A 14,673-nucleotide genomic window follows, 5' to 3' on the forward strand; every position below is an offset into this window, starting at 1 on the left:
AGAAATGAGAAAATTGGGATAACAGTTTGGATGTGGGTGGCGGGGGGAGGATGAATTTTAAATATATTGTTTAACTTAAATTAACAATTTCAGATGGAAATAACTGGAACATGATCTAATTTACTTCTAATCCTGGCTCTACTTACTTATTCACAAAGAGTAGCCTTGCATTAGATTACCATGCTTCCACTTTACGTTCAGCAAGTCAGGTTTCAGTCAAAGGTCCAAAATTTTCTAGTTCATAATGAGTCAATTAAAAACAATTCAAGAAAATGTCCTTGTTGGTTTCAAATAAAGAAATACTTCTAATTTTTTTCAAAAAAGACTTTCTTAAACTTGAAACTAAATATGGAAAATCACTCCCAAGGTAATGATTTCTAGGAAATTTTTAAGCAAATTACAATTTCCATCACAATAGCCAAAAAGATCCATGAATAACTTCATACTGGATTCCAAAAAAATATAAAGAGATTGTGACTGAAACTTGGATCAGGCAAAGTGATAACTTATTCTTCACTTTCAAAACTGTTTCCTTTAGGGACTTGTTCTCATAAAGTAGATTTAAATATTTTCTAGTCATATACCTAGACCATCTATTTCATCTTTTCTCTTCCAAGCACATAATTATAACCAAAAGAGTGCTCTGCTCTTTAAAATTTAGAAACATGTATACTATCAGCTATATTTCAATATATTTAAGAGAATCAGTATAGGTAATGCATTTTAAGTTATAAGTGATTTCTAATTCATAAAATATATGAATATCCCTCCTTTGAGTTTATCTTAGAATCCTTACTATTGAATAAAACAATGAAAGAAATTACCTTTTCACCAATGCTTCCAGTCACCCCAACTTCTCCAGGTAAACCAACAGGTCCCTTTTAAGAAAGAGTATAATAGAAAATACATATATATTGTATTGCCATTATAGCATCCTGGTTTTAAATTTCCTGTAAACACTATGTTTCTTTCTAACTCATTCTAAATTCTAAATTTGTCTTAGAGTAAAATTCCTCCTAGTATAGGTGTCTTGACTAAGATTTCACATTAGAATTAATTATTCAGTCAATCACCAAATATATATGAATGTCTAATTTGTGACAGGCCCTGTGCTGGAAGGCATGGAGCTTCAATTGTCCTTGTGGAACTAACAGTTCAATGGATATAATAAAAAGTCCTGCAGTTTTTACAGATTCTTGATGTGGATACACTAGCTTAAGAAATCATTTCTGTGACTTCCTTCTTTGAAAGCTCCTCAGTACATGAGGGAATAGCTTATTAATTCACTCAAAAAATATCGGGTGCCTACTTTATGCCTTGCCCTATGCTAGTTGCTGAGATTTCATTAGTAAGCAAAGGAGACCTAGGACTTGCCCTGATGAGGCAAAAAGTCCTGTAGAAATAAGAAAAACTAAATTAAAAAGTGAATAATTATAAATTATGATAAGAGGTTCACAAAGGAAACAACTGTGATGCTGAGGTGGAGAATAAAAGACATATTTTTACCAAAGATGGTCAGGGTAAATCTGAGATCTAATATTTAAGCTGAAAGTTCAAGAATAAGAAGAGGCTAGCCAGCCAAGGGAAGAAAGGAGGAAGAGCTTTCTAGGCAGAGGAAATAGCTTGAGTAAAGAATGAATTTGGCAGAGGTGAAAGAAGGCAATCAGTAACACAGTTTCAGAGTGAACAAGGCTCATGGTGCATCTATCTTTATGGATTCTGTCTCTCTGGATTCTGCTTCAAGCAGTGTAGAAAGCAAAAACGGTAACATAGAACAATTTCACAAGAGTATAATTCTTCTCCTGACTTTTCAATTATGAAGTTACTTTCTTTTATTTAAAAATGTATGAAATGGGTTTCCCTGATGGGTCAGTGGTAAAGAATCTTCCTGCCAATGCAGGAGACACAGGCTCAATCCCTGGCCTGAGAAGAGCTCTCATGCCATGGAGCAACTAAGCCTGTGCACCACAGCTACGGAGCCCGCACCCTAGAGCCCAGGAGCCACAACTACTGAAGCCTGCCTGCCCTAGAACGCTCAGCAAGAGAAGGGACCACAGTGAGAAGCCCTTGCACCACGACTAAAGAGTAGCACTTGCTAGTCACAACTAGAGAAAAGTCCCTGCACAGCAACAAAGACCCAGAATAGCCAATAAATAAATAAAGTTATTTTTTAAAAATGCATGAAAATTGTCTTTTCCAATAGCTACCAAAGATACTTCAACAGACTATCATATAATAATACATATAAGCATTAGAAGATACCTGAATCATGAAAAATGGTTTGCTGTGTTGAAGCTAACTGAAGTTAATATAGAGGGGCATGATTTTATACACACACACACACACACACACACACACACACATATATAAAGAAAGCTGAGCACAGAAGAACTGATGCTTTTGAACTGTGGTTTTGGAGAAGACTCTTGAGAGTCCCTTGGACTACAAGGAGATCCAACCAGACAATCCTAAAGGAGATCAGTCCTGGGTGTTCATTGAAAGGACTGATATTGAAGCTGAAACTCCAATACTTTGGCCACCTGATGCAAAGAGCTGATTCATTTGAAAAGACCCTGATGCTGGGAAAGATTGAGGGCAGGAGGAGAAGAGGACGACAGAGGATGAGATGGTTGGATGGCATCATTGACTCAATGGACGAGTTTGGGTAAACTCTGGGAGCTGGTGATGGACAGGGAGGCCTGGAGTGCTCCGGTTCATGGGATCACAAAGAGTTGGACATGACTGAGTGACTGAACTGATATATGTATCCTCACCCACATCTATCTATCTGTTGATTATGTATACACTAACATATGTTAAACACTTGCTATATGTCTGATTTAATCTTCACAACAACCATATTTGGTAGTATTATCATCAGATCAGATCAGATCAGTCGCTCAGTCGTGTCCAACTCTTTGCGACCCCAGGAATCGCAGCACGCCAGGCCTCCCTGTCCATCACCAACTCCCGGAGTTCATCCAGACTCACGTCCATCGAGTCAGGGATGCCATCCTGCCATCTCATCTTCTGTCGTCCCCTTCTCCTCCTGCCCCCAATCCCTCCCAGCATCAGAGTCTTTTCCAATGAGTCAACTCTTCACATGAGGTGGCCAAAGTACTGGAGTTTCAGCTTTAGCATCATTCTTTCCAAAGAAATCCCAGGGCTGATCTCCTTCAGAATGGACTGATTGGATCTCCTTGCAGTCCAAGGGACTCTCAAGAGTCTTCTCCAACACCACAGTTCAAAAGAATCAATTCTTCAGCGCTCCGCCTTCTTCACAGTCCAACTCTCACATCCATACATGACCACAGGAAAAACCATAGCCTTGACTAGATGAACCTTTGTTGGCAAAGTAATGTTTCTGCTTTTGAATATGCTATCTCGGTTGGTCATAACTTTCCTTCCAAGGAGTAAGCGTCTTTTAATTTCATGGCTGCAGTCACCATCTGCACTGATTTTGGAGCCCCGCAAAATAAAGTCTGACACTGTTTCCACTGTTTCCCCATCTATTTCCCATGAAGTGGTGGGACCGGATGCCATGATCTTCGTTTTCTGAATGTTGAGCTTTAAGCCAACTTTTTCACTCTCCACTTTCACTTTCATCAAGAGGCTTTTGAGTTTCTCTTCACTTTCTGCCATAAGGGTGGTGTCATCTGCATATCTGAGGTTATTGATATTTCTCCCAGCAATCTTGATTCCCCCTTAACAAATAAGGTAGATGAGTTAAGAAGCTTTCTAAAGTATATGAGCTTAAATAGTATATATGAGTTTAAGTGGCTACTGAACACTTGAAATACAGTCTACACTGACATGTGCTATAAATGCAAAAGACACTCAAGATTTCAAAGACCTACTACAAAAAGTTGAAGCTGAAGCTCCAATACTTTGGCCACCTGATGCGAAGAGCTGACTCATTTGAAAAGACTCTGATGCTGGGAAAGATTGAGGGAGGAGGAGAAGGGGATGACAGAGGATGAGATGGTTGGATGGCATCACTGACTCAATGGACATGGGTTTGGGTGGACTCCGGCAGTTGGTGATGGACAGGGAGGCCTGGCGTGCTGCGGTTCATGGGGTCGCAGAGTTGGACATGACTGAGTGACTGTAATGAACTGAACTGAACTACAAAAAGAATGCAAAATATCTAATTAATGACTATTTACACTGATTACATATTAAAATGATAATGGTTTGGATATATTAGTTGAAGTAAATATTACTAAAATCAATTTCACTATTTTTTTTACATTTTTAAATGTGGCTATTGGAAAATTTTAAATTACATTTGTGACTTACATCATATTTCTATTGGATAATACTAATTCATATTTTTAAACAACATGCTAATAATATAAGTAGTTATATCCAGATGAAAGGGACCTAATAATTTATTTCTATGGTTCTTTAAATTTAAGGGAGTGAAGGCTTTCATTCTGAAACAATCAATGATCTACGGTCAGTTAATCAAATCTGAGCAGAAACAATGAAGTTGAACTCTTTTGTGAGACAATAACCAAAATAGCAGAACCTAAGAACTGCCTTATAGCTCAAATGGTAAAGAATCTGCCTGCAATGCAGGAGACCTGGGGTCAATCCCTGGGTCAGGAAGATCCTGTGGAGAAGGGAATAGCAATCCTCTCTAGTATTCTTGCTTGGAGAATCCCACAGACGGAGAAGCCTGGATGGCTACAGTTTGTGGGGTCTGAAAGAGTCAGACACGACTGAGTGACTAACACTTTTTCTAAACACAGACTAGTTAATTCAAGGGGGAAAAAAAAAAAAAACCCTTTTCCTAACAAGTCAAATTTAGATGAATGAATGGAGTAGGGGCCATTTAGCTTATCCCAATATTGACCATGCATACCAGAGTAATATTACCTACAAAAATATTTTGCTTAGCCCACAGTTCACACATACTAATCTTAAAAAGCTGAATAAGGTGCTAAGATTTATCAATCTGGAGGTTTTACATTAAAAGTTTTTATATATAAAGATTTATAAGATGCCTGGCTTCAGATGACTAGCATAGTGTATGCTAGGCTAGTGTATTCTCAAAGACAAATATTGGATGAGCATTCTTCAGTTCACCATAGTCCCTGTCAATCGCTCATCTCATACCTAACCATTTCACTATTTATACTACCTGCCTGATCCCAATAGGGTATTTGAGTTTGTCACTCCTGATGTCAGTATTAGAAGGTGCAGTCCATCAAAAGGGCATAATTGGAAGAGGTAAGTTCTTATTGGAAAGACAAATAACTCCTAGGATTATATCCATTTCCACAGGGAATCTTTAATGAAACTTAGCTAGGGAACAGATGTACAATGGTTTCCTTAGACTATTTCAGGACCCCAAAAGCCTAATACAAACATATTAAATCTGGTAACACTCAAGTTTTGGCTTATAAAGTGGGGACAGAACTATATGTAACCAGTTTATATCACTGATACATTACTCTGGAGAGCAATTGTATGTAGTGTATGTTAAAAGAGAGTATATAGTAAAACAGAAGATGCATCTAATCCATAGCTTAGCACTTTCATTTCTAACTGGACAACTGGGTTTCTACTCACACATACATGCTCTAGGAGATACAAAGAAAATGTCCATGGTGGCATTATTTAAGTAGAAAAGTAGAATCCTCTGAATTATTGGCTTGTAAACAGATAAACTGAAATGTATTCATACAGTGGAAAAACTCGACAGCAATTAAAATTAATGGACAAGATAGATCTACATATATCAATATAAATAAACGTTTTAAGACAATAATGTTGAGTGAGAAAAAAGCATACATTCTTTTCAAAAGGATTTTGTTGTTGTTTTGTCGTTTAGTTGTTAAGTCACGTCTGACTATTTGGCCATCTGATAGACTGTAGCCTGCCAACGTTCTCTATGGGATTTCCCAGGCAAAAATACTGATGTGGGTTGCCATTGCCTTTTCCAGGGGATCTTCCCGACTCAGAGATCAAACCTGTGTCTCCTGCACTGGCAGGCAGAGGCTTTACCACTGAGCCACCAGGGAAGCCGGAAAAGGATACATCTTTATGAAAACATTTTATGCAAAATTTTTAAATAAATATAATAATACAATAATTTGTTCTGACATAAAATACATGGAAATTACATACACAACTTCAGAGTAATGGTTTATGTCTATATATAGACTGGTAGCTCATTGTTATTTTAATTTGCTTGCTCGTAACAAGCAAGCTTTTGTTGTTGTAAGCCACTGATATTCTGAGATTGTTTCTTTCTGCAGCAAAACTTAGCCTAATGTGACTGATGCAATGCATGTTTCAAAACTGATGAACTCTGGCATTTATTTATTTGAAAAACAGGTGATATTCCTTTACTTTCTTCTAACCCGTATACTAAAGGCTTTAGGTGGTGGTGGAACTGTGAGAAAAAAGGAAGTTGGGATTCTAAGTCACTTTGTACGGGAGAGCTACTTGATAATACCTGCATTGGACTATTAACATGAGCAAAAACAACTTATCAAGTTAAGCCTACAAAAATACTAGGTTTATTTGTTATAGCTGTTAATATTCCCCTAAAAATATAGTGAATTAACATGTGTTGACATAAAATTGTAAAACTTTGTAACTCAGTTCAGTTGGCTTATTCAAAAGGTACTCTCACAGAAATGATTCTATAATTAAAGGTGGCATAGAATGCACTGAACCAATCTCTGGTTTTGATTGCAATCAATTTATTCAGTAAGTACAAAATGATCTGAAGAAAATAAAATCGCATGCATATTTATTTACTCATGTAATAAGCTATATGCTAAGAGTGGTAAAGGATATAAAGGTGAGTAAAATTTAATAAGAATGAATAATCTAGTGAATTGGATAAAGAAAAGCATATTTTCTGTAAGTTAAGGAAGAAAAATAAAATCTATATAATGCTAAGACAGGGGATATTGTATTTGGTTGAGAACATAAGGAAAAGCTTTACAGAGAACACACTATTTGAGGTATGGCTAACTGTTGACAAGATAAATGGTGAAAGTATATTCAAGGCAGAGGGAATGATTTGAACAGAAAGTAGGAGGTAGCAAATGATGAAACATTTGTCAGAGATAAAGTAAATCCAGATTGTCTGGAGCACAGGATATGTGTAGGAAAGAGACTTGAACAGATATATGGTGATGTCCTATTGAGGGCTTTGACTGCCAAGTGAGACATTTGTATTTGTGGTGCTTGCAGAAGAATTTGTGTTTGTAGAAGAATCATTGTTGGTTTGAGTAAAGGAGGAATATAATCATATCTGTCCTGAAAGGACAGTAATTTTACAACATTATGTTCAATGTGTAGTCATGGGAAAAAAAAAAAAAAAACAGAAAATGGTGTGAAGAGTTAGAAGTTATTGTAATAGTACAGGTTAACTGTAATAACTTATGACAATGGTATCATGACTTGGAACAGCAGCTCAGGGGAGAAGCCAGTGTCAGAGGAAATACAAATTAAGTCATGGGACAATTATGGCTCTTAGAGGGTTTATTCTGAAATATTAATTTGTGAGTCCATAGAAAAATCAATCCTGAAATCATAAGAATGATGCAGTACATACAGTAATAGAACAAAAATAGGAGAGAATTTTAATGAAGATTCTTTGGAAGCAAGAGATAGAGGGAAAAAAAGGGAAGAGTCAGAGAGAAGGGGAACCAGGAATGTGCAAAAAAAATTCAAGAAGGGAAAATTTTCAGATAGAAATTGTTATTATGTGGGAAGGGTTGAAAAGGATGAATATTGAGACAGTCATAGGGGTTGGCAATTAGAAGGCTGGTGGTGATCTTTAAGAACAATTTAAGTATCTTGTGTGTTTGAATATAATTTTGCCAAAGCGAAAGTGGGAGAAAGTTGGGTGGTTTATTATTTTAAGAAGTGTGACAACAAAAAGGAGGAGGCACAATAACTGCATGAGGACACAGTTTAAAAATATTTTATTTAGAATCTAAATTTTATTCTATCTGCCAAATAAAAGAAACTCGTCTACAATAGAAAAATACTCTTCTGAATAGAAGGAAATTATATTCAAAACCTATTTTTTGCTCTATTTCACAGGATGAGTTTTTTTTAAAAAAACTAGGCTAATATTATGGCTTATTCCAACACATTTGTATCAGAGAGAAGATATTAGCAGGTTTTATAGGCTCTCAAGTTCTGTGAGTTATCTCTAGATAAGGTCCCAGAAGTTATCTCTATATAGCTTCCTTGCCCTGTGAATGCTTTGTGAGTTACAGAACTCAAAGCAGAGACATGTGTTAAGTAAAGGTTCCCTATAACCTCTTTCAGAGAAGGCAATGGCACCCCACTCCAGTACACTTGCCTGGAAAATCTCATGGATGGAGGAGCCTGGTGGGCTGCAGTCCATGGGGTCGCTAGGAGTCGGACACAACTGAGCGACTTCACTTTCTGTTTTCACTTTCATGCATTGGAGAAGGAAATGGCAAACCACTCCACTGTTCTTGCCTGGAGAATCCCAGAGACGGGGGAGCCTGGTGTGCTGCCCTCTCTGGGGTCGCACAGAGTCGGACACAACTGAAGTGACTTAGCATAGCATAACCTCTTTATTGCAGAAAGCACTGTTTAAAAGGACAGATTCAGCTGCCATGACTTGCTCTAATTTTAACCCATGAAACCTTAAGCACCACATACGCCAATGAGACAGAAAATTACACATTCAATTTTAAAGTGCTCAAATGCAAATTACGAGTATGTGAAAATGCACACAATTTATCCATATTTTTAATCTGTGGACCCTCAGAGTAAAAATATGGTTTCCTTTTCTGTTCCTTTCAATTCATTCTTCTTCATTTCAAAACAAATGTTGAAATCGTTCATACAGTTGTACTAGCCATGTCTTGCTGCAGAACAAAGTACCCCAAAGTCAGTGGCTTTAAAACAACAGACACTTATTATCTCACAGTTTCCATCATTCAAGAATTCAGAGTAGCTTAGCTTGGGTGATTCTGGCTCAGAGTTTTTCATGTGGTTGCGGTTAAGATTTGACATAGGCTGTAGTCATCTGAAGACGTGACTGAGAATAGGGAATTCATTTCCAAGAAGGTTATTAGCTGGAGGCCTCAATTTCTTGCTATGTAGGCCTCTGTACAGTTTGATTACATAGCAGCCAGAGTGAATAATTCAAAAGAGAGACTAATCCAAGAGAAAGAATAATCCAAGAGAGAGAGTGAGCGAGGAAGACGCTGCAATGTCTTTTATGACCTAGTTACACACTGCTGCTTCTGCTGTAGCCTATTCGTTAGAAGTGAGTCACTAAGTCCACTACACACTCAGAGAGTGAAATAAGATTGTCTTCTGGAAAAGAGGAACATCAAAGAATTTGTAGACATATTTTAAAACTGTCACAATAACTCAATTTTATTCTTGACTTGATTTGATGTTTTATTAAGATGTGATTCCTTCTAATAGTTTCCTCCAGTTTTGCACATCTATTAAGTTAGACACTTCAGTAGAAATATTCTAAGTAGTTTTGGAATGATGTACATTTTCCCAAAGATGAAATGCATAAACTTTCTTATTTCATTAGTTATGATTATGTATCGTGTATAAGACATTATACTAGTCAATTAATAACTAAAATATAAAGTTGCCATAAGATAAATCACTATAGAGCATCAGATAAAGTAGGAGTCAGCAATCCATGACCCTGAGAGCTGGCTGCCTGTTTTTGTAAATAAAGTTTTGTTGGAACACAGCCATGACCATTTATTTACCTATTGTCTATGACTGCTTTCATCCTATGAAGGCAGACCTGAATGGTTGGGATAGAGATTGTAAAGCCCACAAAACTAAACCATTTCTGTTGGGTATTTAAGGGAAATGAAAAGTAGTTGTTGAAGCCATAGCCTCAACTTAAAAGAATTATCAGCAATTTACACCTTTTTGATAAAGAATTCTCATTAAAAATGTTTCAAAACACCTATACCATCTCTAACACACATTAAAAAACAAACAAACAAACAAAGCTTACAGCCAGAACATGACATGCTATGTGTCAAGAGCTAGATAACTCTATAATAATTGAAAACATTTCACTTTTTGCAAAATGGGATATGTAATAATCTATTTAAAGATTTTGTTAGCTCTAGTGGAAACTCAGAAGACCAAAAGGCCTTATGTATAATAAATAACTTGCTACAATTGAAAAGAAATACTATTTTTTCCCCAAAAGTTAGTAAAACTCTAAAATACTCAAGTTGAATTTTTTTAAAAGTAACCACATCCTACTGAAAATAAAATTAGGATATTTCCTAGTTAAAGCCAAAATGTTAAAAAAATTTATATGAAGTTCTTAGATTTGACAATTATCTTTAAAAAAAAAATCATTGTGCCTTAACTGTGGAACTGTTCTGTATTGTTTCAAAATTTCTATTCAATGTAAAAAACAATCATACTTACAAGGATAAAGAATTTCAGACCCCCAAACTCTTCAAATTCACTTGAAAATACAATATACAAGGCTAATTCCCTACAATTTAGTGTTCTGTTTTATCTTAGAAACACATTAACTTCAGTGTTTACACTAATACTATTGTGTGTATTCTTTGTTTAAGAGAATTTTAGTAGTCATCTTAACACAATAAAAGTAATAATTGGTAGTGCCATATGTAATTGCTGATATTTGACTATTACTACATTTTAACCTTAAAAATGGTATGTTTTCATGGTTCAATCTAGTACAAACTTGGAAGACAGGAGAAACAGAAGATCCATTAGACATGAGGAAATCACTTCAAACACTACATGGAAAAATGTGTTTTTATTACAAGCGAGTATTTCTCTATTTCAACTTCTCATACTTTCGTCCAAGGAGAGAACAATACAGACTCTTGTCAGTTGAGACAGAAAAAGGGAAGCTGTAGAAAAGTGGAAAGAAAGGGTATATAACATGTTTTTGGACAAGAAAGAGGACTTCCTTTTTAGATATAAGAAATATGAGGCATATATGAAACACTTTGGTAGGAATATTTAATATACAATTGTAGAAGAGGGTCTAGAGCTAAAAGATATTTGTGAATCATCAGAAAATAGTAAAGACCTAGAGAGTAAATGAGTCACCAAAGAAAGTAAATACACTGAGAAAAATAAAAGGCTAAGACCAGTAGAATTTAGAGAGGAACTTGAAAAAAAGGAAACTTACAGAAATGTCCTATACATAAAATGGAAGTGTATTGACACAGCTATATTTAAAATGAGTAACCAACAAAGACCTCTTGTATAGCACATGGAACCCTGCTCATTGTTACGTGGCAGTCTGGATGAGAGGAGGATTTGGGGGAGAATGGATACATGTATATGTATGGATGAGTCCCTTTGCTGTTCACCTGAAACTATCACAACATTGTTAATTGGCTATACTCCAATTCAAAATAAGTTCAAAAAAATTTTTTAAAAAAGAAAGTATACTGTCAAAAGGAGGATACTGTCTATTTATTTATCATCCATAATATTTCTTCAGACCTTTTCATTTGGGGGTAATTTTATGACTTGATAAGAATGAACAAATACTTTCTATTTATTTGTACATACATCACTATTTCCAAATAGGTAATCTCTGAGCCACTTTACTCCTATTTTCAAACAAAATCTGTAAGCAAAGGATATACTTCTTGTGACTTGGAATAAGCTACTTAAGCTCACTGTGCCTTATCTTTCATGATTTAGGAAGATGTGGCTTTAAGTTTATCAGTTTGTATGTTCTATAAAGCCAAGATGATGTCCTGTCTGATACTGAATCCCTTATGTATAACATACTGCCTGGAATACGTAAGATAATATATCTGGAATGAAAGAGTGAATAAACTAGATAGAGCAGTGGCAGTAGAAACAGAGATGAGCTGCACACACAGTCTTTTAAGATCTTGATCTGTGGGTTTTCTTTCAGGCCCAGCATGGGCTTTCACAGGATAAGCAGCTTTACTGAGTACAGGGGAGCCAGGTGCTCCAGGAATATCAGAAAGGGCCACAAGACAAGGATAAGACAGAAGAGTAGGACTTGAGCTCAGTTTCTTTCACAAAAATGTCAAAATCACAAATAACTGTTAAATAACCATCAAGAAAAAAGACTGGAACCAATCAAAAAAGATACTTCACATCCAAAGACAAAGTAGAAACCACAACAAAATGGTAGGAAGGGGTGCATTTGTGATAAAATCAAATACCATACACCCTGGGTAGGTGACCCACAACCTGGAAAATAATCTATCATACAGCTTCTCCCAGAGGACTTAGAGATCTAGGCCCCACATCAGGCTCTCCAGTCTGGGGGGTTGCCATAGGGAAGAGGAGTTCCTAGGGCATCTGGTTTTAAAGGCTGGTGGGGTTTAGTGCAGGACTAGGGGAAACAGAAACTCCACTCCTGGAGCGTGCACACAAGATTTCATGGGCACTGGGACCCAAAGCAAAGCAGTGACTCCACAGAACCCTGGGCCACACCTACCTATGGGACCTGCGAAGTCTCCTAGGGAGGCAGGGGGTGGCTATGGCTCACTGTAGGGACAAGGACACTGATGGTGGAGAGTTCAGGAAATACTCATTAGTATGAGCTCTCCTGGGATAAACATTTTGGCAGAGACTGGCCCCACTCAACAGCCTGCAGGCTCCAGTGCTGGGATATCTTAGTACGAACAACAAAAAGGATAGGAACACAGGCCCACCCATGAGCAGACAGGCTGCTTAAAGTATTCTTGATCCCACAGCCACCTATAAACACAGCCCTTGACACAGCCCTGCCCACCAGAGGGATAGGATCCAGCTCTAATACAGCTCTACCACCAGTGAGTAGGTACCCATCTCTCCCACCAGGCAGCCTACACAAGCCCCAAGACCAACCTCACCCATCAGGGGACAGACAACAGAAACAAGAGGAACTACAATCCTGCAGCCTGCAGAATGGAGACCACAAACAGAGAAAGTTAAACAAAATGAGATGGCAGAGAAATACATTCCACCTAAAGGAACAGGATAAAAAAACCAGAACAACAACTAAGGGAAGTGGAGATAGGCAATGTATCTGAAAAAGAATTCAGTGTAATGATAGTAAAGATGACACAAGATCTCAAAAAAAAAGAATGATGGTACAGACTGAGAAGATACAAGAAATGTTTACCAAAGAGATAGATGACTTAAAAAATGAAAAAACAGAGCTGAACAATATAATAACTGAAATGAAAAATACACTAGGAGGAATCAATAGCAGAATAACTGAGGCAGAAGAGTGAACTGGAAGACAGAATCATGGAAATCACTGCCAAGAAACAAAATAAAGAAAAAATAGTGAAAAGGAACAAGGACAGTCTAAGGGACTTCTGGGACAATATTAAATGCATCAACAGTCACATTACAGGGTTTCCAGAATGAAAAGTGAAAAAGGGCTGAGAAAATACTTGAGGAGATAATAGCTGAATACTACTCAGCTTATTTAACTTATATACTCTGTGAAATACTGGGCTGAATGACTCACAAGCTGGATCAAGATTACTGGGAGAAATGTCAACAACCACAAAAATGCAGATGATACCACTCTAATGGCAGAAAGCAAAGAGGAACTAAAAAACCTTTTGATGAGGGTTAAAGAGAAGAGTGAAAAAGCTGGCTTAAAACTTCACATTCAAAAAACTAAGATCAAGGCATTTGGTGCCATCACTTCATGGCAACAGATAGGGAAAAAGTGGAAACAGTGACATATTTTTATCTTATTGGGCTCCAAAAATGACTGTGGATGGTAACTTCAGCATGAAATTAAAAGACACTAGCTCCTTGGATGGAGAAGGCAATGGCAACCCACTGTAGTACTCTTGCCTGGAAAATCCCATGGATGGAGGAGCCTGGCAGGCTGCAGTGCATGGGGTCGCTAAGAGTCGGACATGACTAAGCGACTTCACTTTCACTTTTCACTTTCATGCACTGGAGAAGGAAATGGCGATCCACTCCAGTGTTCTTGCCTGGAGAACCCCAGGGATGGCGGAGCCTGGTGGGCTGCCATCTATGGGGTCGCACAGAGTCGGACACAACTAAAGAGACTTAGCAGCAGCAGCTCCTTGGAAGAAAAGCTATGACAAACCAAACAGAGCATTAAAAAGCAGAGACATCACTTTGCTGACAAAGGTCCATAAAGTCAAAGCTATGGTTTTTCCAGTAGTCGTGTACAGATGTGACCGTTGGATCATAAAGAAGGCTGAGCACCAAAGAATTGATGCCTTTGAATTGTTATGCTGGAGAAGACTCTTGAGACTCCTTTGGACAGCAAGGATCTCAAACCAGTCAATCCTAAAGGAAATCAACCCTGAATATTCATGGAAGGACTAATGCTGAAGCTGAAGTTCCAATACTTTGGCCACCTGATGCAAAGAACTGGCTTATTGGAAAAGCCTGTGATGCTGGGAAAGATTGAGGGCAGGAGAAGGTGGTGAGAGAGGATGAGATGGCTGGATGGTGTCACCAACTCAATGGACATAGCTTGAGCAAACTCTGGGAGATGATGAAGGACAGAGGAGCCTGGCATGCTGCAGTTCATGGCATTGCGAAGAGTTGGACATAACTTTGTGAGTAAACAACAATGGGAATGGAAACAGCCACCCAAGTCCAAGAAGCACAGAGGGTCTCATACATGATAAACCCAAGAAGGAATATGCTGAG

At 37.5% G+C, this 14,673-nt stretch overlaps 1 protein-coding gene across 1 annotated transcript in view; it reads right to left on the bottom strand.

The window, feature by feature from the left end:
* COL24A1 (collagen, type XXIV, alpha 1) overlaps window positions 1-14,673 on the bottom strand; it is a 396,106-nt gene that overhangs the window by 145,191 nt on the left and 236,242 nt on the right. The window contains exon 26 of the mRNA XM_010860327.1: window positions 825-878. Within this exon, the coding sequence (XP_010858629.1) occupies window positions 825-878 (54 nt within the window). The remainder of the gene's footprint in view (window positions 1-824; window positions 879-14,673) is intronic.

This window comes from Bison bison, unplaced genomic scaffold (genome assembly GCF_000754665.1).
Source record: "Bison bison bison isolate TAMUID 2011002044 unplaced genomic scaffold, Bison_UMD1.0 scf7180017864466, whole genome shotgun sequence".
Lineage (NCBI taxonomy): Eukaryota > Metazoa > Chordata > Mammalia > Artiodactyla > Bovidae > Bison > Bison bison.